We start from the raw sequence: 22,102 nt of genomic DNA, 5'->3' as shown, positions 1-22,102 counted from the left end.
TCGATTGGAAAGCCTTCTTTGCAGACCCAGCTGGTGGGAAGGATGGAAAAGGTTGCCGGTTTTGATATTTCTCCCCCAGGCCCATTTAAAAAAATGGGGAGAGGGGGATGGAGAGGGAGAGCGAGAGAGCGAGAGAGAGAGAGATATGGAGACAGACAGAGAGAGGAAGGAGAGAGAGAAACAGAGACAGAGAGAGAGAGAGAGAGAGATGGAGACAGACACAGAGACAGGGAGACAGAGACAGAGAGGGGGGAGAGAGAGATAGACAGAGAGAGAGACAGAGAGAGGGAGGGAGGGAGGGAGACAGAGACAGAGGGGGGAGAGAGAGAAAGAGAGAGAGAGAGAGAGACAGACAGAGAGAGAGGAGGGAGGGAGGGAGAGAGAGAGACAGAGAGAGGGGAGAGAGACAAAGAGAGAGAAAGACAGAGACACACAGAGAGAGGGAGGGAGACAGAGAGACAGAGACAAAGAGGGGGGAGAGAGAGACAAAGAGACAGACAGAGCGAGAGACAGACAGAGAGATAAAGAGAGAGGGAGAGGGAGACAGAGAGAGCGAGAGACAGAAAGAGAAAGAGAGAGAAAGGATTATCATTTTCCTTTTCTTTCTTTTTTTAAAAGGATGACTTTATGTAACACAGCGTATTTGTTATTAAAAGGTATAAATAGCACAGCCCTCTGTAGACTTCATTATATTTTATGGGCTTGGTGTAAGTTAGCAAAAGAGGGACATAGAAAACTCCTCAGCCTGACAGCAAAATACACAAGAAGGCTTCCCTTTTAAAGGGTAAACAACACCCCAGAGGGAAGGGAGGGAGCCTGGTTTCCCCCCCCATGGCTCGAGTGACCCAAGCCAAGAATTCTCCCTTCATAAAATCTTGGCTTGGCCTTGGCAATTAGAACAAAGCAGGCAGGTTCTGACTCGGGGACCGCAACGTTACTGGAGGAGGCAAACCTCGGGACAAGGAACAGGGAGCATCATTTAACACCCGAAGGTCTGAATTGGGAAGAGACGGGAACCAGTCGGGCCCTTAAGAGGGACAGCTGAAGCTTCAAGACGGCGTAAGTCTCCCTTGGAGGTTCTCTTTCGCAGGGCAGCTTAAAGGCAAGGGTGAAATCCTCCCGGTTCGGCCAAACCGATAGAGACGGTTGTCCTTGGTTTTGCGAACCCGTAGTAAAAAAAAAAAGCTTCAGAGGATCGCGCTGCTCACAGCTGAGCCGCACGATCGTCGGAAGATTTCCCCATCCCCCCCAACACACACTTTTTAAAGCATTTTATCGTGCGAACCGGCAGGGGAAAAATGCGCTAAAATGAGACCTCCCCCGAAAATGAGACCTCCCTGAAAACATTGCAACACAGCAGCAGCCATGAGGTGACCACGCTCGCCGTCTCAACCTCAAAAATAATAAGACCTCCCCAAAAATAAGGCCCAAGCACTTATTTCGGGGGGGGGGCAAAGAAAATAAGACCCTGTCTTATTTTTGGGAAAACACAGGTAATATAGCTGAACGTGCGATTTTTACCTTGTTGAAATATTTCAGCTGCATGTAGCACACTCCCAGGTTATGGAAGATCTCCTGGTTATAAAAAGAAGGGAGGTTTACAAAGTGAGCGGAAACCATTTCTCGTTGTGTATCGCAAACTGCTGATGTGAAGCTGGCAATCGACCACAAAATTCAAGCAAGCACATGCCTTGCAAATCACTGAAAACCCAGGAACGATGCAGTTTCAGCCAAACGTGACCAAGACATTAAGATAAGCTTTTCCCAACCTGCTGCTCCCTTGAAAGACATCCTAGGTGAGAATTCTGGGTGTTGACATCCAACCTATCTGAAGGGCAGGAGGTTGGCAAAGATTGCCAGGACACAAATATAATGGAAAGAGCAACATAGTGAAGATTTAATCAAATAGGTCCATTAAACCTTCTTCTGAGGCCAGCAGCCTCTATGGTACAGTGGCAGGGGTGAAATACAGCAGGTTCTGACCAGTTCTGGAGAACCGGTAGCGGGAATTTTGAGTAGTTTGGAGAACTGGTAAGTACCACCTCTGGCTGGCCCCGCCCCCATCTATTCTCTGCCTCCCGAGTCCCGGCTGATCGGGAGGGATTGGAGATTTTGCAATATGCTTCCCCCAGGAGTGGGGAGGGAATGGAGATTTTACAGTATCCTTCCCCTGGAGTGGGGAGGGAATGGAGCCTGTTTTTTCAGGCCCGTCGTAACTTTGAACGGTCGTTGAAAACTGAAACGCTGTAAGTCGAGGACTACCTGCACAGCAGAAACTTTTGGGGGGTACTGAAACTGCATTTTCTCCTGCAAGCCACCCACCAGTTTCATCTGAGACGTTTCTCCACCCGAGTCATGTTTTTAAGAAGTGGCTGCCACTCATTTAAAGGAGGAGGAAAAAATGTGCATAAAAAGCAATTTGTCCCTATCCAATCCCGACAATCTCTTTCGCAGTAAGGAGAGCTTCTTCACACATACCCAGTCCTTCTCGTTGTGTTGAGCTGCGTCGTTGTAGACTTCAATAGCTGCTTTGTGCTTGCCCAGAAGGAACCTGCAACACATTTGTTCTTTCATATATTTTTCTTCTGCTTGTTTACTGGAGATTAAGGGTTTCTCAGAATGGGATCAAGGGAGCTTTGAGGGAGCCACTTGTATTCTCAGACATAACAGAGCAGCCAAGAGCTGCCTGAAGACTTATTTTCTTTTACCACCAGAAACGAGGGACATGGTGGCTCAGTGGCTAAGACACTGAGCTTGTCAATCAGAAAAGTAGGCGGTTCGAATCCCTAGCACTGAGTAACGGAGTGAGCGCCTGTTACTTGTCCCAGCTTCTGCCAACCTAGCAGTTCTAAAGCATGTAAAAAATGCAAGTAGAAAAATAGGGACCACCTTTGGTGGGAAGGAAACAGCATTCCGTGTGCCTTGGGCGTTGAGTCATGCCGGCCAGATGACCACGGAGACGTCTTCGGACAGCGCTGGCTTTGCCACACCCCGTTCACAGAACCGGTTGTAAAATTTTAATCTCACCACTGCTTTGGGCCTACATGCTAAGAAGATGATGATGCCCGTAGGGATGCCAATGCCACCGACACCCTCATGAGAAGTTCCATCCCACTCCGTATGACCTCTTAGATAAGGAAGAATAAAATGACACTTACAGGGAGCGAGCCACCTGCTTGAGGTTGTCGGCACATCGAGGCCTGAGAATAGCACAAGTCTGGAAAAACTCCAGAGATTCATGGATTTTTCCTTCCAAGCGAAAGATCAAAGCTGGAAGTAACATTGCCACAGCATGTTAATGAGGAGGCTCCGTATTCATATTTTAATGTTAATACTTTAATTTATGCTAATGCTTTACGGAACCATCCTGTCCTAAAGGACATCCTAAAAATGTTTCAGATCAGGGGTGAAATGCTACTGATTTGGGTGAATAGGCAGGAAAAAAATGCTTTAAAAAGGGGGGGGGAGCGTCCAACGATCGCAGGGATCAGCTGTGAGGCGCACAATTTTCGGAAGCTTCCACCCCCCCTTTTTAAAGTATTTTTTTCCTGCTTATTCGCCCGAACCGGCAGGAAAAAAATGCTTTAAGAAGTGAAAAAAAAAGTCCAGCTGTGCCGTGCGATCGTGGGTACCTTTTTTGCACTTTTTAAAGAATTTTTTTACTATCTATTCGCCCGAACCGGTGGTAAAAAAATGCTTTAAAAATTAAACAAAGTTGGCCACGTCCACTCAGTCACATGACACCCACCCCCATCAAGCCATGCCTGCCAAGCCACGCCCAGAGAACCGGTTGCAAAAATCTTTACATTTCACCACTGTTTCAGATGTATACGTGAATGAACAAGTAGCTCAGGTATCCTTCTCTTGGTTATACTTCTATTCCAAAATTACCCCTTCCCAGAACTATTTTTAATTTTGAAAACACACTGAAGTTGCAGCAAATAAGCTGATGAGTAACATATCAATTGCCCCAAAGCTGCATGGAGACGTGATCCAAGATTCTCTTAAGTCACTAGAGGTAAATCCATTTTTTAATTTTGAATTTCGTCTCTATCCTTCACCAACCAGCGAGACTTGTGCAAATATTCCGCTCTTGGGTTTTTCTATCAAACAGGAGGTGCTGGATTATTAAAGCACTGTAAACTCCGATGATCCCCCTAGAGGTGGCCGTGTCTTCTTACAAAGCACATCAAGGCACCTTGAAGCTTGTTTTAATCACGGAGTGGTTTATCACTTACCTTGAACGTAGACGGCGTATTCGCACATTCCTTGGGTTTCCTGCAGTTGCTCTTTTATGGCAATCTGAACCCCAAAAGGAAGAGAGATTCAAATCGTCAGCATTTAATTCCAGTGTTGGGGCATTCACAACTTCTGGAGGCAAGCTGTTCTACTGATTAATTGTTTCACTGTCAGGAAATGTCTCCTCCGTTCTAAGTTGCTTCTCTCCTTGATTAGTTTCCACCCATTGCTTCTTGTTCTACCCTCAGAGAACAAGAAGCACTACAATCATTAATCATACATTACGAACAACTTGATAAATCACAACAAACCAACAGGAGAGTAGGAAAGATGAGAAATAAGACAGTGCTGTGGGAATTAAGTGTTCAACAGAGTGATGGCCCGGGAGGGAAAAACTGATCTCTATGTCTAATTGTTTTGGCATGCAAGTGTTGTAAGTAAAAACAGCCCTTCGTCAGGAAAAAGGCCATTCGAGTGAAACACAACTTACGCGTCACATATTTCTTCCCCTCTGCCGTGACAGGTTTCATACTGCCACACAACACTTTGCAACTTGATGCCAGATATCTCTGACAAAGTGCTGGCTAGGGAAGACTTATTCCCCCCTCTTCCCTCCCCCCCCCCCACTGTATGGCATTACCCACAGATTTAAGAGTTATCCCAAAGAGTTTCCCAATTGACTTCAGAACATACACTGGCTGGCAATTCTGGTTAGTGCTAACCACACTAGTTAAGATTTTGGGGGGGGATGGGGGGGGGGGAAATGGATTGTGGATAAAAGAAGGAGGGGAAGCCAAATCCTGGTTTGGAGAGTCATGGGAAACGGAACTGAATGCCATCCTGGGAACAAGGACCTGGATTTTTTCCTCTTCTCTTGTTGAGAATGGTTGTTTTAAGGTATGACATGATCTGCGGATCACTGCTGGTCCGTGAGAACATTTTTGTGGTCTGCAGAAAAATTATTTATTTTGCACTAAATACTATTTATCTTTTTAAAAAAAAATCGTATTAGTGGTCCGCGGGATTTAAAATTATGAATTTAGCGGTCTCTGAGGTCGCAAATGCTGGTGACCCCTTGTCTAAACAACTCCCTGCGATCATCCTGGCAACCTTTTTTGCAAGTCATATTGTGGCCCTTTCCTTCTTTCTAGGGCTGAGAAAGAGTGACTGGCTCAAAGCCTCCCACCCGTGCCTAAGGCAGCGGTAAGCCCAGGAGATTTAATCACGTCGCCAAACTCGATCCTTACCTTACAGGCGTCGTAATCTTTGCGCACGTAGTACAGGTGGATCAGCCAGTTTCTCTTCTCCAGAATGGGAAGGTCGGGCACTGCGAAAAAACACGGGAAGAACACATCTTCAGAGCAGGGTTTCTCAAACCTTCACAACGTTTCAGATTTGGGGATTTCGACTCCCAGAATTTCCCAGCCAGCGATCTTAAAACCTGCCAAGGTTGCGATTGAAATAAGTCACTGACTCAGGCTTCTAACCAGGGCGACATGAAGCAAAATTTGCTTTTCTTGCTCCAACGTGGCAGAAGGCACCAGCAGGAGTCAGAGGCTGTGCTGCAGTATGTAGGGGGAGAAGGTTTTTGAAAGATTGGAGACCCAGTGATGCTGAAGATGTCCTGAAGTCATGATAACCAGTGCACTATTCCTATCAGAGACAGATTAAATACAGATTCAGAGTTGGAAGGGACCTTGTAGGTTATCTTGTCCAAGGGTCACCAACCTTTCGGACCTCAAGGACCACTCAATTCATAATTTTAAATCCCTCGGACCACTAATATGATCCGCCTAATGACTGGCTGGGTGGGCGTGGCTAGGTGGTCATGTGACTGGGCGGGCATGGCCAACTTGATGTCACTCACGTTGAGGGACACCATGTCGGTCTCTACTTGCCCCTTCCCTCCCAGCCACTCCTCGCCTGCCCGCCTGAGCTCCTTAGGACCCCAACAGGAAGCGGTTGCTGGAGCTAAGCAGCCACCATGAGAAAGAGTTGGCAGAAGAGCTCAGTTCAAATTGGATCTGACCGAGAAAGAGGCTCAGCAGAAACACCTCACAGAGGACTACGAGCATGGGCTTTCCAAGCAGAGGGAAGACCAAGGCCAGGTACCGGCGCCTGGAGGCTCAGCGGGCTGAGATGGTCAGCCAGTTCCAGGCCATGATGCAGTCCCACTGGAACGAGGCCCTCCGGCTCTTTGCCACCAGCGGCTCTTCCCTCCAGCCTTCGCCCAACGCCCCACACCAGGAGGCTGATGCAGACCTCAAGTTGGAAGGAGAGAGAGAGATGGAGAGAGAGAGAGAAAGAGAGAGAGAGAGAAGGAGAGAAAGAGAGAGAGAGAGAGAGAGAAAGAAAGAAAGAAAAAAAGAAAGAAAGAAAGAACGAGAAGGAGAGGGGGTGGAACTGTGGCTCACAATACAATCAATAGGCGAGAGAGCCCCCAGCAACTAATCCTGGTCCGATATGGCTTTTTTTCAACCACCTCTATGTTGGCTTTAAAGTTTTTAAGAAGGCGCCGCCATTCACATCCAACCAACATGACTCGGGAGTGCGCCAAACTCATCCCTGCATCCGAGAGGTTGATGAGCCAAGGTAACCATAGCAACTCACAGGGAGGCCAAAAAAAAAATGTGTGCAAGTGAATATGATGATAAAGGAGCTCAGCAGAAAACAAGGGGCCGGGGTGGGGGTGGGGGGGGGAGAAGAGCTGCTGAGGCCGCAAACGCAGAGGTGATGGGGAAGAAGGTCTAGGGCAGGTGTTGAAAGCAGGCAGCTCGCAATGCAAAAACCTTTGCAGAGAAGAGGAGGAGGGTCGAGCTGTTCCCCAAAACCCCCGAGGGCAGGTCAAGAAGCAACGGGAGGAAGCTTATCCAAGGGACATCCAACCTAGAATTAAGGAGAAAGTTCCCGTCAATGAGAACAAGGGGCTGCCCCAAAGAAGAGGGAGTCAAGCTCTTCTCCAAAGCACCCAAAGGCAGGACAAGAAGCAAGGGATGGAAAATAATAAAGGGGCAAAGCAACCTGGGATTAAGCAGAAATTTCCCGACAGATAGGACAATTAATCAGTGGAACAGCTTCCCCCCCAGGAATCGTGGATGCTCCAGCGTTGGAGGATTTCAATAAAAGATTGGACAAACCCTTCCAGTGAAACAAATATGTCAAAATATCCTTCGCTGCGTCCTTCTTCCTCAAGCCCGTTTCGGTCCTGCAGACGGGCCAAGAAATGCATCGATAAATCCCTCTAACGCGCAAAATCCTGGCAGCCTCCAGCTTTAGCAGCTCCAAATATGGAATCTTTGCTTTCCCGGTTTCAGAGAAAGCCAACTGTTGCTGCTTCTCTCCTTTTAGCTTTGCTTTGTTACGCTAAAAATGCGAGGAAATAAAATTTTAAAAAACAACAACAACAACGAACGTTTCCATTTTGTGCCGGCCTTTTGAGTATTCTAGGTCAGCGCGACTCGTGCTTCACCTTTCAAAGAAGCCAAGAGAACGGCAGGAACAAGGAGAGGGATGACAGCAAGAGAGGTGCGAAGGAAGGGTCCTGGCACACATTCAACCCAACCTCACACTTGTGTGAATTGGTCTTACGCTGACAGCCAGGTGCCTTTGATTCCCCGCAGCAAGGAACAAGGGAGAATGAGAACATGTGAATGTGTCGGTTGACATTTTCTTTGCAGACCATCATTTTAAAATCCCTGGAATATTGCATCCACTTTTGGACACCACCACGATGTGTACACAAGTGTGCAGAACAGAGCAACAAAGATGATTAAGGGACTGGAGGCTAAACCAGATGAAGAATGATAGCAGGAATTGGATATGTCTCTTTTCAGGGTAAAGAAGGACTAGGGGTGACATGAGAGCAGTGTCCCAATATCTCTGGGCTTGCCCCAAAGAAGAGGGTGTCAAGCGATTCTCCAAAGCACCTGAAGGCAGGAGAAGAAACAAATGGATGGAAGCTAATCAAGGAGAGGAGCAACCTAAAACGAAGGAGAAATATCCTAACAGTGAGAACAATGAATCAGCGGAACGACTTGCCTCCCGAAATTGTGAATGCTCCAAAACTGGAAGTTTTTAAGAAGAGACTTGGACAACCATTTGTGTGAAATGGCATAGGGTCTCCTGCTTGAGCGCGGGAGGGGGGGGTAGGACTAGAAAACCTCCGAGGTCCCTTCCAACTGTTATTCTGTTAAACCGATGCTTCTCTCAAAAGAAGGGAAAGTGGAAAAAAATCAATAAAGGTACCCAATATTACATCTGGCTGCTTTACAAGTGGCAAAGACCGGTGACTGGCGTTGCCGTCCAACATTTCTGCAAAGTTCCAGTTGGTAAGGGTGATTTATATGTTATTCCCTTTACCTAGGGCGGAGGTTAATCAGTGATGCGTAATCAATTCTCTAGCCGGAGGGGTCTTAGCTGCATCCCGCTGTATAATAATCCAGATACCGTATCCGAAGGTTAGAGGCATATTTCTTCCCTTAAGCACGCGGAGCAGGTAGCTTTGAAATCTCTGCATTCCCAAACCCCTGTTATTGTCTCCGTGCTTAATGTTCTCTTTGCTCACTTTTTTTCCCCCCCTTCCAAACAGCCACTGGAATCAACTCTAAATCAAACAATAAACCTGTATGGCTTACAGTTATTTACAGTCAACTGGGTTTAATAAAACCCGTCGTAAACAATTCTGAGGCTTGCACACAAAGCTGTAATTTATCGCGCTATCCTGTATTAAAAGTCCCCGTACACCAGAAAGGCAAAAAGTATGATTGAAATGGGAGCAGGAGGGAGGGGAGGGGAGGGAGAGAGAGAGAGAGAGAGAAAGAGCATTTAAGCAAACAAAGAAAAAGAAGTTATTTTCTGACTCTGTATCTCCCCTTAGTGGAAAACAAGCAGTGTGGCAAAATCTCCTTTTTCTTCCCAGGTTTCTGAATGACAGGGTACAGCAGGGAGACTTCCGCTGTTATTAGAAATCATTTATCTCTTAATATATGGCTGGTTCTCAACTTACACCCATTCGTTTAGCAACTGTTGGAATTTACAGCAGAACTGAAAAAGGTTATTTATGGCCGGTCCTCGCACTTGACAGTACGCACGGCACCCCCATTTGATCAGAATTTGGACGCCTGGCAACTGTCATGAATTTACGATGGTTGGAGTGTCCCCGGGACATGCGAGCATCATGTGCGACCTTTCCAGCCAGTTTGGGGGAAGCTGGGTTCCCTGTGAAGCGGTATATAAATCTAAGCGCTATTGCTATCTTCCTTCTTTCCTTCCTTCCTTCCTTCCTTTCCTCCCTCCCTCCCTCCCTCATTCGTTAGACTGCAGCATTGCAGGCAATCTCTGCCCACAGTCTGGAGTTCGATCCTGACTGGCTCAAGGTTGACTCAGCCTCCCATCCTTCCAAGGTGGGTAAACTGAGGACCCAGATTGTTGGGGGGCAAAAGGCTGACTCTGTAAACCGCTTAGAGAGGGCTGAAAAGCCCTGTGAAGCGGTATATAAGTCTGTTGCTATTGCTATTAACAACTAGGGTGACTTGCTTACAAGCTGTGGCAAAAAAAAAAAGTTGTAAGATTAGGTGCAATTCACTTAACAGCTGCCTTGCTTAGCAACTCCAATCCTGGTCCCAGTCGTGTCGTAAGCCTGCAGTTATACCAACAGCAGCATTTGCAAGTATCGAAATTATTTAGAAACATCCACCGTGGCTGAAAGCGAACTGAGCAGGTGGTCTTACGGTTAGAGCTACCCTTTTCGCCAGACGAATCACTTCCGTCTGACAGGGGCTCCTGTTCACACATCCCATTAAGCCTGTAAAAGCGATGGGGGCTTAGGGCGATATCTAAAGCCGTTTTACTCTGGCAGAAGATGGAGCATACAAATCATTTAAAGGGTTTCAAAACAGATCGGGGGGAAAAAAGGAAAAAAAGAACAGGATTTTCATGTAGGATTATACATTTATTTTCTTCTTCTTTAGGTCTGAGTGTTCCGGTAATATTAAGACAAATTTATAACTTCACATCTTGAATGGTGTTTTAAAAAAAGAAGGATAAAAAATATATATCATATAAACGGCAGTGCTTATCTACGCAACGGTTATTCTTACAAAGTCTCCACGAAGTTAAACAGCTTTCATAAGGCTTGTGTGGCAACATAAACCTCCCAAGTATACAATCCGGCCCGTTAAGCATACAGTATTTGTTTTCCACGGAAATCTGCCACTGTCTTAATCTTTCCACTGGAACAGAGTTATAAAACAGGCAAGCTCTACCCTTCAATGCTTCAAAAGGCCCAGAGGGTCTTTATAACAGAAACTTTTTTGTTGTGCTACAATCTCGCAAGACGAAGGTGGCAGCAGTTAAAATCCCCTATCACCGTTGGCCTTTTTTCGCTTGGCATGCTCCAAATCTCTCGGGGGGGATTGCTAACGCGTTGGATGTGGGAGATGCTATGAAATGCAGCTCTGGAAACGTATGCCAAAAAAATAAATAAAAATAAAACGCAGCAAAAAAAAAAAAAAGGCATTCTCATGAATAATTTTATCCACGGTGTCTGGGTTCACCCAGCGGGAAATTCGGTCCACCTCAACCGTATTCCATCGGAAAAAGATTTACTCCGCTCGGCTGTTCCGCATTTCTTTCGGTGAGGAAAAATTCAAACCAGCAATTCCATTGAGTCTTCTGCTTCTGTGTACAGTTAAAAAGGCTGGGATGAATCTGCCTGAAAACCCCGGATCCTTCGGGCTGATCCTTTCGTTGGGCTCTGAAACGGTTCACAGACTTTTATGGATAATGTCACCGTCTAATTGCCTTAGCCTGTGTTCTCCGACCGCTCTCTTACATTCATCTTTTCTTTCCACTGCAAATATCCAGCAAGGAAAATAAGGGACGTGTTTTTTCCCCTTGGATTTCTTTTGTTAATTTGTTCATTTCGGCACAGTCCATAACCTTTCTTATTCTTTCAACTTCGCTTGGTATTAATTTATTTTTGGGCCAGCCCTGGAGTCTGGGGAAGGCTTGGACGAGGGCTCTGTGTCGGAGGCAGAGAGGGGGCCAGAGCCTTCTGACAGTTATCAGCTGCCTTCAGAGTCAGACATCAGTGAGGCAGAGGAACAGCTGGAGCCTCTTCCCAGTGTGCGCATGCGCAGAGTTGCCAGACAAAGGGAAGAGCTAAAGAACAGGGGTCGACTTGGGAGTAAGGCCACAGGTGGACAATGAGTTGCAACTGATTATATGATCTTTTTTGTCCCCACAGTAGTTAAGCGAATCGGGTGGCCATTAAGTGAATCCAATGGTCGTTAAGTGAATCCAGCTTGCTCCATTGCCTGTTGGAAACTGGCTGACTACGGTGGTCGAAGTACTGGATGGCTTAAAGCAAGGCTTTAATACTGCATCCAGATTTTGGTCGCCATGCTGTAAAAAAGATGTGGAGACTCTAGAAAGAGTGCAGAGAAGAACAACAAAGAGGATTAGGGGACTGGAGGCTAAAACCTATGAAGAATGGTTGCAGGAACTGGGGATGTCTAGTTTAATAGAAAGAAGGATTAAGGGAGATATGATAGCAGTCTTCTGATATCTCAGGGTTGCCACAAAGAAGAGGGAGTCAAGCTATTCTCCAAAGCACCTGGGGGTAGAACAAGAAGCAATGGGTGGAAACTAATCAAGGAGAGAAGCAACATAGAACTAAGGAGAAATTTCCTGGCAGAAAAATTAATCAGTAGAATGACTTGCCTCCAGAATTTGTGAATGCTCCAACACTGGAAGTTTTTAAAATGTTGGATATCCATTTGTCTGAAGTGGTGTAGGGTTTCCTGCCTGAGCAGGGGGTTAGACTAGAAGACCTCTAGGGTCCCTTCCGACTCTGTTATTCTAATTCTAAGGCAAAATAGACTCCGAGTGATCTGAAGTTTTTACAGAACTTGGTTCCAGTTAAATTCTAGGCCACAAATGCCCAGAAGACAGAGTGGATTAGTACATTTCCCAAGCTTACTTCCAACAACTACGGTTTCCAATAAACTATTTCAGCCACAGTTATTTGCTCTAGCTGCTGCTAAGCTACAAAAACGTTATAACAGCAGAATCGCCCCCTCTTCCCCCCCCCTGCAACATTTGGTTTGAATTATTTCAAAGGGAGGAAGTTTATTCTTAATACTCAACTGCCTTTGCATTACTCATAAATTCCAGAAAGAGAGCTTTTCTCTGTTCCTCTTTGCCTGTTTGGATCAGCGCACAAAGCAGGCTATTGAGCTTCGAAATAAAACTGAGGTGGCCACCTCTTCCGATTGTGATACCGTACATTATGAAGGGATAAAACAGGCACTATTGCATCCTATCGCCCAATAAACCCATCTCACTGGGTTACTTATTAAAATCTTCATTTTTTTAAAAAAAAAATCATGTTTAATATACTGGAAAGGCAGGTAGGTAACATCACCGTTGTGAGTAATACAAGACCTTTAAAGCAGTTATGGACTTCAGTGAATAAATGGCTATAAAACTATACTGGCAATAATACCACTTATTAAGATTAACTGAAGCACCGACAAAACTAAGGGTTAAATAGCTCAGGATCATATGGCTGGGTGGGTATTCTGAGATTAAATGACCAAGCCCCTACCTCCTTGGTCTTGAAATCTAGGTCAGGGGTCACCAACCTTTCGGACCCCAGAGACCACTACATTCTAATTTTAAAACCCGGGGACCACTAATGTGATCTGACTAATGATCGTCTGGATGGGTGTGGCTAGGTGGTCATGTGACTGGGTGGGCATGGCCAACTTGATATCACTCACATCAAGGGGCATCTCACCAGCCTCTACTCACCCCTCCCTTCCCACTCTCTCCTCACCTGAACACCCGGGCTCCTTAAGGCCCCAATAGGAAGCAGTTGCTGGAGCTAAGCAGCCACTACAAGAAAGAGTTGGCAAAATAGCTGGCTCAGTTCAAATTGAATCTGACCGAGGCAGCGGCTCAGCAGAAGCACCTCACTGAGGACTAGGAGCATAGGCTTTCCAAGCAGAGGGAAGACCTGTGGGAGTGCAAGGCCAGGTACCGTGCATAAGCGTACCAGCGTGCCCACCGTCCCTGTCCTACTGTCCCTATTTATTTGTACTCCTTTCTTTTGTTCATGTCCATGTTTATACATATACCTGCTATCTTGTACATGTTTGACAAACTAAATAAATAAATGAATAAAATAAATCAGAACAAACCTCTTCCTGACCTGCCTCGGGGAAGTTCTGTTGCTGCTGGTAGGGTTGCAGTCTGAAATAATATTTAAAAAAAAGTAGCAAATGTCAGAATTATAAACTTTAAAGAAATCATCTTATTCACCCTCCATGAATTCCAAGCTTTAGATCAGAAAATAGAAACCACTATAGGAAATAACAAAGAGGAGAAAAGCCAACAGCCCATTCTCATGTCTATTTTTTTGTTGGAATTTTTTTGTGAGAATTTAAATGCATTGTAGTACTGCCTCTGGACACAAAGGTCCGATTTAGCTAATATATTTAAATTCTGGTGCCTTTTAAAAGTTATTTAACTCGAAGCGCCTCTTTTGCTCCTGCGACTTCCAAACACAGATGGCATTCTATATGAGACTGTATTTTATCTTGCCTCTTCTAAATCTCCCACATATTTGAATTTTGTTACTGGGAAGCAGAAACTCTTTGAACTACAGCAACTGAATTAGGCTACAAATTGTATCCAACTTTGCCATCTTATCACTTTATGTTTCCTTTTCCCAAATAACGTCCCCTTCCAAACACAACTATTTTCTTAGAGGGAAGATAAACAAACCCACAAGCTCAGTAATTGTGGGTGTTCTTTCCTACAGCTTGCCAGTTCTATAGAATGGATGCTTAGAAGCGCTGTAAGAGAACATACCGAAATGCGCTCTGTTAACAACAAAATTGCTGATAATCGGCTGGGTATTGGCTGATTAGCTATCATTAGCAATATAATAATTTAATTCCTTTCCGCTTGCTATCTTCCCTCTGTTATTATTAAATCTGAAGATTATGAGGTGCAGAATTTTCAAATGTGAAATAGTGTTTTTTCTTGCCTGGGGGCTACCAACAGAAAGGGCCTGAAAAAAATCCAGAAAAGTGTTGGGTTTTTTTTTTTCTTCATTGTGGAGAGCAGAAGTCATGTTTTCATGTGTTTGTGTGTGTGTGTGTGTGTGTGTGTGTGTGTGTGTGTGTGTGTGTGTGTGTGTGTATGCATTTGTTTGTGTATATGCACGTAAGATAAGAGTAGGATAGAATTCTTTACTGGCCAAATGTGATTGGACACACAAAAAATTTGTCTCCAACACATAAGCTCACAGTGTACATATAAATAGCAAGTAAAAGGTATCTCTTTCTCTCTCTCTCTCTCTCTCTCTCCCTCTCTCTCTCTCTCTCTCCCCCCACATACATTCACAACCAAGTTCCTTATAAAATTCATAATTGTAGAGCAGCTAAAAAATCAACTGCCAACTATGTAATTAAATATGCAAAGTGTCATTCTAGGCATCTACAAAACACACATCGAGGGGGATAACAATGAGATAAGATAAATGAAATGCCAAGAACACAGGGAGTGATAATTACCTAACTATTAATAAGGTAATTGTCACAGCCAATATTTCCTGCATTTCATGCCCTCTGACTTCGTTACTTTGAATAACATCTTGTATATATCATGGCACAATATAATCCTTAGACATTAAGGTGCCTTCGGACATTTCCTTGTTTGTTACTGCAACAACCTAATTCTGCTACCCGTTTGGAAATTGGGAACGCACACACACACATCTTAAGAACAGCCCAAAGTGCTGAGCTGCATTTCTTTTTAGCAAGCACATGCTGCTTTTTTAAAACCACCTCTGTTCTCCTCCGAAGGCTGAAGACCCACCAGGGATAAGAAGGGGCAGAACTGCTGATTAGGTTCAAAGCGAAGCGTTAAAAAAAAGAGTCGCTAATCTCTTTGTGAGCGAGTCTTCCTTTGGAGGCTCAGCATTCAGTTGAGGCCTGGCCATTTCGAGAAGAAACGGTGGCATTAATCACAGGCAGTGACGTCACTAACTCAGGAGAACAAAGCAAGCAGGAAACTCTTGTTTTCCTTTTCGGTTCAATTGATTTAGCCTTAGCCCCAAAGTTCCCATGAACAAGCTCTACCCCCTTCTCTAACAATACCTTGTTTTCCCCAAAATAGGACCTCCCCGGATAATAAACCCAATCGGGCTTTTGAGTGCATGCGCTAAAATAAGCCCTCCCCCCAAAATAAGCCCTCCTCTAAAATATTTAACCCAGGGGTGTCCAAACTTGGGAACTTTAAGACTTGTGGACTTCAACTCCTAGAATTCCCCAGCCAGCTATGCTGGCTGGGGAATTCTGGGAGCTGAAGTCCACAAGTCTTAATGTTCCCCAGTTTGGACACCCCTGATTTAACCGCATGCGCAGCTGGTCGCTATTTCCTGTGGGGGCAAGGGTGGGGGGACATACCTGGGATCCATGCGGAACAGCCTTACGGAGGCCGCTCCCACAAACTCTAGCTACTGCGCCCCTTCTCTTAGTGGCGGGTGCAAAAAGAGCGGCGGGCCCAGCCATGCTGCGGCTGGCAAGTGTGTGCCAGAAACAGAGACAGAACTTCCGGCTCTCTCTGAATCAGCTGATATGTGGGCTGCAGGCCGTGGTGAAGAGGCCTCCTGCACCTCAAAAATAATGGGACTTCCCTGAAAATGCTTATTTCAGGGGTCAAAAGAAAATAAGACCCTGTCTTATTTTTGGGGAAACACGGTGAAGGAACCATCACCTAGGTTTATAGCAGAGGTGGTATTTAGCAGGTTCTAACCAGTTCTGGAGAACCGGTAACAGGAATTTTGAGTAGTTCAGAGGCCTGGTAAATACCACCTCTGGCTGGCCCTGCCCCCATCTATTCTCTGCCTCCCAGTCCCAGCTGATCGCGAGGGAATGGAGATTTTTCGGTATCTTTCCCTGCCATGCTCACCAAGGTATGCCATACCCAAGCCGTGCCCGCAGAACCAGTAGTAAAAATTTTTGAATCCCACCACTGGTTTATGGGTGATATGTTTACCTAATAAAAAGTTATAGGGAATACACCTTGTCAACCACAAAGCAACTTCAGCTATTCCAAAAGCATTTGCGGTTTGCAGCTTGGTCTGCAATGACTGATTTAGATTAAAATCCTGTTTCGTGTGAGGCATCACCTTAAGGTGAGGGAGTGGAAGAATTCTTTTCAAAGAAAAGTTCGGCCTTGCAGTTTGGGGTGTGAAAAGGAAATGGCCTTATTTACAACCTCTCGCACAAACTTTCAAGATGCTTTCATTGCCGATGACCCCCGTAAAAGGGCTGCTTCAGTTGGGTTTCGCTGTCTATGGTGACATGATTTTTTTTCCTGGGCCGATTTTAGCTGGCAGCAATTCCATCTTCCATTTAAGACATTTTAAGAGGGCTAGTTTGGTGCGGTGGGTAAGATGCCAGTATAAAACCAGGAGACTGTGAGTTCCAGTCCTGCCTTAGGCACAAAAGCCACCTGGGTCCCGTTGGGCCATTCACTCGCTCTCCGCACAATCTACCTCACAGGTGTGCTCTTGTTGCTGGGAAAAGAGACCCGAATATTATGAATGTTCACTTCCTTGAACTATGTATTAAAAGGATGGGATGGGATAAAAATCTATAACCAATAGTAAACATTTAAAGGATGTTTCCCAGATTATTCTAAAATGTGAGATTTTGTAAGACTTCATATGCTGCTATGGTTTGTTGCTGTTTTACAAGATATATTCATTTATGATTAACATAGATTGATAGATCGATCGATAGATAGATAGAAAGAAAAGAATTATTTTCAAAATAGCTTGGAATTCAGGCAAAAGGATTTGTACCTAGGAAAGAACTCTGGAAACAAGAATACATTTTTGTTTAAGTAAACTGTTGCTTTGATTTCTTTCTTTTTTCAATTATATTTTTTTAAAATTTTCCAGTATGCTTTGATTTCTTATAGCCCATGTGTTTCAGTACTCAGAGAGGAATTTTTACATTTAAATTTCAACTTTTTTAGAATCTTAGCTGTTAAGCACTTCCGACTTAAACAGCACTCTAAGGTAATACAGAACAAATGAACAGAGAGATTTTTTTAAAAAAAAAGCAATTTGAAGCTTTTTCCATAATACCCTGAGATGCCAAATTAACTATGCTGGATGAGAATTGGTGCTCCAGTGAAAAATTCAGTCTAAAAATCTTACTCCAATTAAAATATCAAACTTTCCTATTGAGGCACCAAATATAGTCAAGCAGAAGAGATAATCAGTTGGCTCCTACATTGTAATTCTTTTGCCAAAGACAGCATGCTGTGCTGGAGCTTTTATTAAAAGAACTATTAAAAATCCTGGAATGTGTTCATGAAGAACCAAGATTCTAAGTACACTCTCCAACTGTGACCATCAGAAGAAAAAAAGGCACATCTATGAGTCATGTCTTTTGAAAAGAAATACCGAAAGAAATATTTTAACAAATTCTGTATTAAACCAGGTTGCCAAAACAGAGAGCAGAGTTTAAAAATTGCAAAGGTACAGATGGATTTGTGTGTGTGTGTGTGTGTGTGTGTGATCTTGTCTTTACTAAGGCCTGGTTTTTTATTCACAGCAGTGTAAAATGTAAAACTTCTGAAACTGTAGAATGGACTACAGTATTATCATTTTTGAAACACCACTGGAAAAGGGAGGGAAGATTTTTTAAAAAATTTACAGTACAGTACTGAGCACAGAGAACAATAAAAAGATTATCATCACCCTTCTGGGTATTACAATAGGAAAGCAGTTGATTTTTTTAAAACCATTTTTTGGGTGATTATCCAGCAACCCATTACATCAGATAGTGGGGAAAAATGAAATTTATGTAATACTGTGATTTCCCCGAAAATAAGATAGGGTTTTATTTATTTTTTTGACCCCCGAAATAAGCGCTTGGCCCGACTGCTCTTTAGAAGATGCTAGATCCTGAAGAGGAAACTCAAATACTTTGGCCACCTAATGAGAAGGAAGGACTTCCTGGAGAAGAGCCTAATGCTGGGAAAGATGGAGGGCAAAAGAAGAAGGGGACGACAGAGAATGAGGTGGCTGGATGGAGTCACCGAAGCAGTCAGCGTGAGCTTAAATGGACTCTGGAAGATGATAGAGGACAGGAAGGCCTGGATAAACTTTATCCATGGGGTCGTGATGGGTCAGACACGACTTCACAACTAACAACAATTGTTGAGATCCTTCCAGGAAAAGTGAGGAGACTTTGGCCTTTCCCTAAACCAAAAACTTCATTTTTAGGATACCACAGTACACTAATTTATCTATGTGCACATGATAATAAACAAATAAATACTACTATATATTAGTAGTATTCTAATACTCCACCAAATAAAGACTACTATATATTAGCTGTCAAAATCCAGAAGTCAGAACAGTGCGGCAGGAGGTTCACGCTTCTTTTCAGGTATCTGCCCCAAAGTCCACCTTTGTTATGAAGGCACACCTTTTCTGGCTGTAATGAGTCACAGTTTCCTGGTTTCTGGAACAGTCCCTTCACCACGACACCAAACTGACTCTCAAGTTTGCCAATCCCCCCACATCAATATTTCTCCTTTGTACTGTACTGCCACCAAAACAGAGGGTAAGCTTAAAGAGAGGGTTCCAATGGAATAAAACAAATAAAAGATGGAAAGGCTACTTTTTAAAAGACAGAGGGGCTTGGCAGGGGGACCGAGCAAAGAGGAAGCGTGTCTTTGAAGGTGTTGTAAAGAGAGAAGGAAAGAGAGAAAAGGGGGGAGACCCTCACAGGAATCAAGGGACCCCATAAAATCCCCCCCCGGGTCTTGCACCCCATATAAGCCCTAATCTGCCTACCCTGGGACCCCATAACATGCCCCACCAGACTCCTACACCCCACATAATCTCCTTAACCTAGGACCCCATAAACTGCCCCCCCAGGTCTTGCACCCCATATAAGCCCTAAACTGCCTAGCCTGGGACCCCATAACATGCCCCCCCCCTTCCAGGCTCCTACACCCCACATAATCTGCCTAGCCACGGTCTGCTGGAAAAGCCACAATGGGCCGACTTGGCACACAACGCTAAGCCACGGCCTGTAACTAAGAAACCATAGTTAGCCGGGATCCCACCCACCCAGAACCACCCCAACCCCAGCAGGGCAGGGCAGGGCCTGGTGGGTGAGGCAGCCCAGGAAGGCGGTGGTAGAAAGGGTGAGAGGCACAGTTAGGCCACGGAATCCCCGGGCAAAAGGGTCCCGTCCCTCCAGGGCCCTCCGAGAAGGGGAAAGAGGCGCAACAGTGGAGAACGGAGAATGCCGCTCACCGGCCGAGCTGTCACCTCCGCCATGGCGCCTCGGCTCCTACAAGCCTCCACCAAGAGGCCCCGTTGCCTAGGTGACCAGCCAGACCGGAAGTAATCGCTCCGCTCCGAGGACGGAAGGCCCGGATGTCTTGTTGCCAAGGGTAACCAGAACTTCCGGTCTCTCTGAGCCTCAACCTCTCTCCGGGTAGGTAGGTTCCGAACCCTGAAGGGGGCCGCGGCGGCAAGAACGGAAGTGACGTCGCGTACCTCGGTCTGGATTATGGCGGACTTGAGGAAGGGGAGTTTGGCTTCAGGTTTCTCCTCCCCCTCCGTTTTTGTGAATTGGACTCGCCCACCGTGATTGGTGGCAATGTGAGGGAATGAACTATTTTGAACAGCCAGAGGGGGAGGCGAAAAAAAAAGATCCAAAATCCCCTTTGAAGATAGAAACGCTTTGCCTTGCCTTTTGAGGATCCTGTTAACGTTTGAGGAATCGGAATTTTTTTTGTAGGCATTACTTTGCATTTTTATGGCTCCGTCTAAAATCCTTGCAAATGCCAAAAGGATTGCTTAAAAAAAAAAGAATTGCACTGGGATTTCCACACTTTTGCAAGAGTTTCTATAGCCACAAACACTGAGATGCCCTTCAAAGCACTTTTCCAAACTTGGCAATTTTTGAGATGGGTGGGCTTCAATTCCCAGAATTCCCCAGCCCGAAACCTCGGAGTTGAAGTCCATGTACCTAAAGTTTCTGAGGTTGAAGCCAGTTTCCATATATATTTTTTCAGTCTGAAAAGTCTTAGAATAGCCCTTTTAGGGGATCGCTCCACCTGGAGAGCTTTATATATATATATAAAGCTCTCCAGGTGGAGCGATCCCCTAAAAGGGCTATATATATGAAGAGACCTTGGAGGTCTTCTAGTCCAGCCTTCTGCTCAAGCAGGAGACATTCTCTCATATGTATGTGTGTGTGTGATTTCCTGCTTTTGGAAGGGGCTGGACTAGAAGACCTCCAAGGTCCCTTCCAGCTCTATTCTCATTCTGTATTGAAGTCAACCTGGTGTTTAGTCTGGATTTTTAACCAGACTAATTGGCATTTTTAACCACCTATTGAATCCTTCCCAAAGACCTGGGATAGGCAGAGGTGGACGTTTGATGGTGTGAAAGATATCGCTACAGGGTAGAAGTTGTTTCCAAGCAAAGCTGCCTTTGGCAATTGACAGACGGTGATCTCGTCAATGCTGCGATGGTACAATAATAATACAATAGCAGAGTTGGAAGGGACCTTGGAGGTCCTACAATGCCCATTGGTAAGCCTGGTGGTGGTGTTCAGCAAGGTATGTATTCAGTGCCCCCATTGCAAAATTGCATTTGTTCATTATTTAATAAAGTGATTAAAAATGTTCCAGCGTGTAAGGACGATGGAAACAATATTCCGATCAGCCCAAGAAAATGCTGCTGTTTCTATGGGAACAGGCCTGGACAATATGAATCACGCTGTCAGGGTTAAATTTGCTAGCTATTGAAAATTAAAAATATCCAAGGGCAGCTCTCAAAACTCAACAGCATTGCAAGCAAGGCAAGAGAAAAGTGAAGGCTCACTGAATATGGTTCAAGGTATCTTCAGATTCTTTCAATGCTGATGTAAAAGATTTTATGAGCCTTGAGAATTCCTCTTAACTGGAGACACATAGAAAATACAGGCTTTTTGAATTTGCCACAAGCGGATCCCATATCGTCATTCATAGTCATTATATTTCTTTTTCCTCAAAGTTCCTTGAGGTTTATTATAGAATGGGCTAGCTTTGGGTAAGTTTTTAAGAGTTGTTTACAACAGGGTTTGCCACAAGAGATATTTTAGATTTAGTCAAGTTACTTGCTGCATCGCTCAAGAGGCAAAATCTTAAAAAGCGCAAGATGTCCTGGCTGGGTGTCTAAGGGATAAATTATAAAATTTATCAAATGAAGCAGTAAGATGTATTGTAATGGTTGAACCGCAAAACGTAAGTTCCACGGTCTGTGAAGGTCCTCGATCAAAGCTTGTGCTAAGTTTAGTCTAGACTACAATTTGATTTTCTTTTTTCTCTCTCTTAGGATCCATATGGAACTTAAGATAAAGGTTCCCCTCGCACATAGGTACTAGTCGATCCCAACTCTAGGGGGCGGTACTCATTTCCATTTCAAAGCCCAAGAGGCAGTGCTGTCCGAAGATGTCTCTGTGGTCATGTGGCCGGTATGACTCAACACCAAAGGCACACAGAACGCTGTTACCTTCCCACCAAAGGTGGTCCCTATTTTTCTACTTGCATTTTTACATGCTTTCGAACTGCCAGGTTGGCAAAAGCTGGGACAAGCAACGGGAGCTCACTCCGTTACGCGGTGCTAGGGATTCGAACCGCCAACCTTTCTGATCGACAAGCTGAGCGTCTTAGCCACTGAGCCACTGCATCCCAATCTGGAACTTACAGGACCCAAAAAGAGTTTGTATATTTATCAATACATATTAAAATCATTGATTTTTAATCA

At 44.8% G+C, this 22,102-nt stretch overlaps 1 protein-coding gene across 3 annotated transcripts in view; it reads right to left on the bottom strand.

Moving 5' to 3' along the window:
- The window catches only part of BBS4 (Bardet-Biedl syndrome 4), a 303,820-nt gene extending 284,042 nt beyond the window's left edge, over window positions 1-19,778 (bottom strand). For 2 of the 3 annotated variants that reach the window (XR_014176349.1, XM_081964647.1), the window contains exons 1-7: window positions 19,598-19,778; window positions 13,443-13,494; window positions 5,487-5,566; window positions 4,239-4,302; window positions 3,159-3,270; window positions 2,479-2,551; window positions 1,522-1,575 (exon numbers count right to left, since the gene is read on the bottom strand). Coding sequence is in view for 2 of the 3 variants with exons in the window: in XM_081964647.1 (XP_081820773.1) it covers window positions 1,522-1,575; window positions 2,479-2,551; window positions 3,159-3,270; window positions 4,239-4,302; window positions 5,487-5,566; window positions 13,443-13,494; window positions 19,598-19,621 (459 nt within the window). In the remaining variant the exon portion in view is untranslated. The remainder of the gene's footprint in view (window positions 1-1,521; window positions 1,576-2,478; window positions 2,552-3,158; window positions 3,271-4,238; window positions 4,303-5,486; window positions 5,567-13,442; window positions 13,495-19,597) is intronic. The other variant, XM_081964648.1, reaches the window with a different exon arrangement.
- Between the last annotated feature and the right edge of the window lie 2,324 nt (window positions 19,779-22,102).

Source organism: Natrix helvetica, assembly GCF_964273705.1.
Source record: "Natrix helvetica genome assembly, chromosome: 12".
NCBI lineage: Eukaryota > Metazoa > Chordata > Lepidosauria > Squamata > Natricidae > Natrix > Natrix helvetica.
Note: the sequence above shows the minus strand (reverse complement) of the source record. Positions and strands in the feature narration are given on the sequence as shown.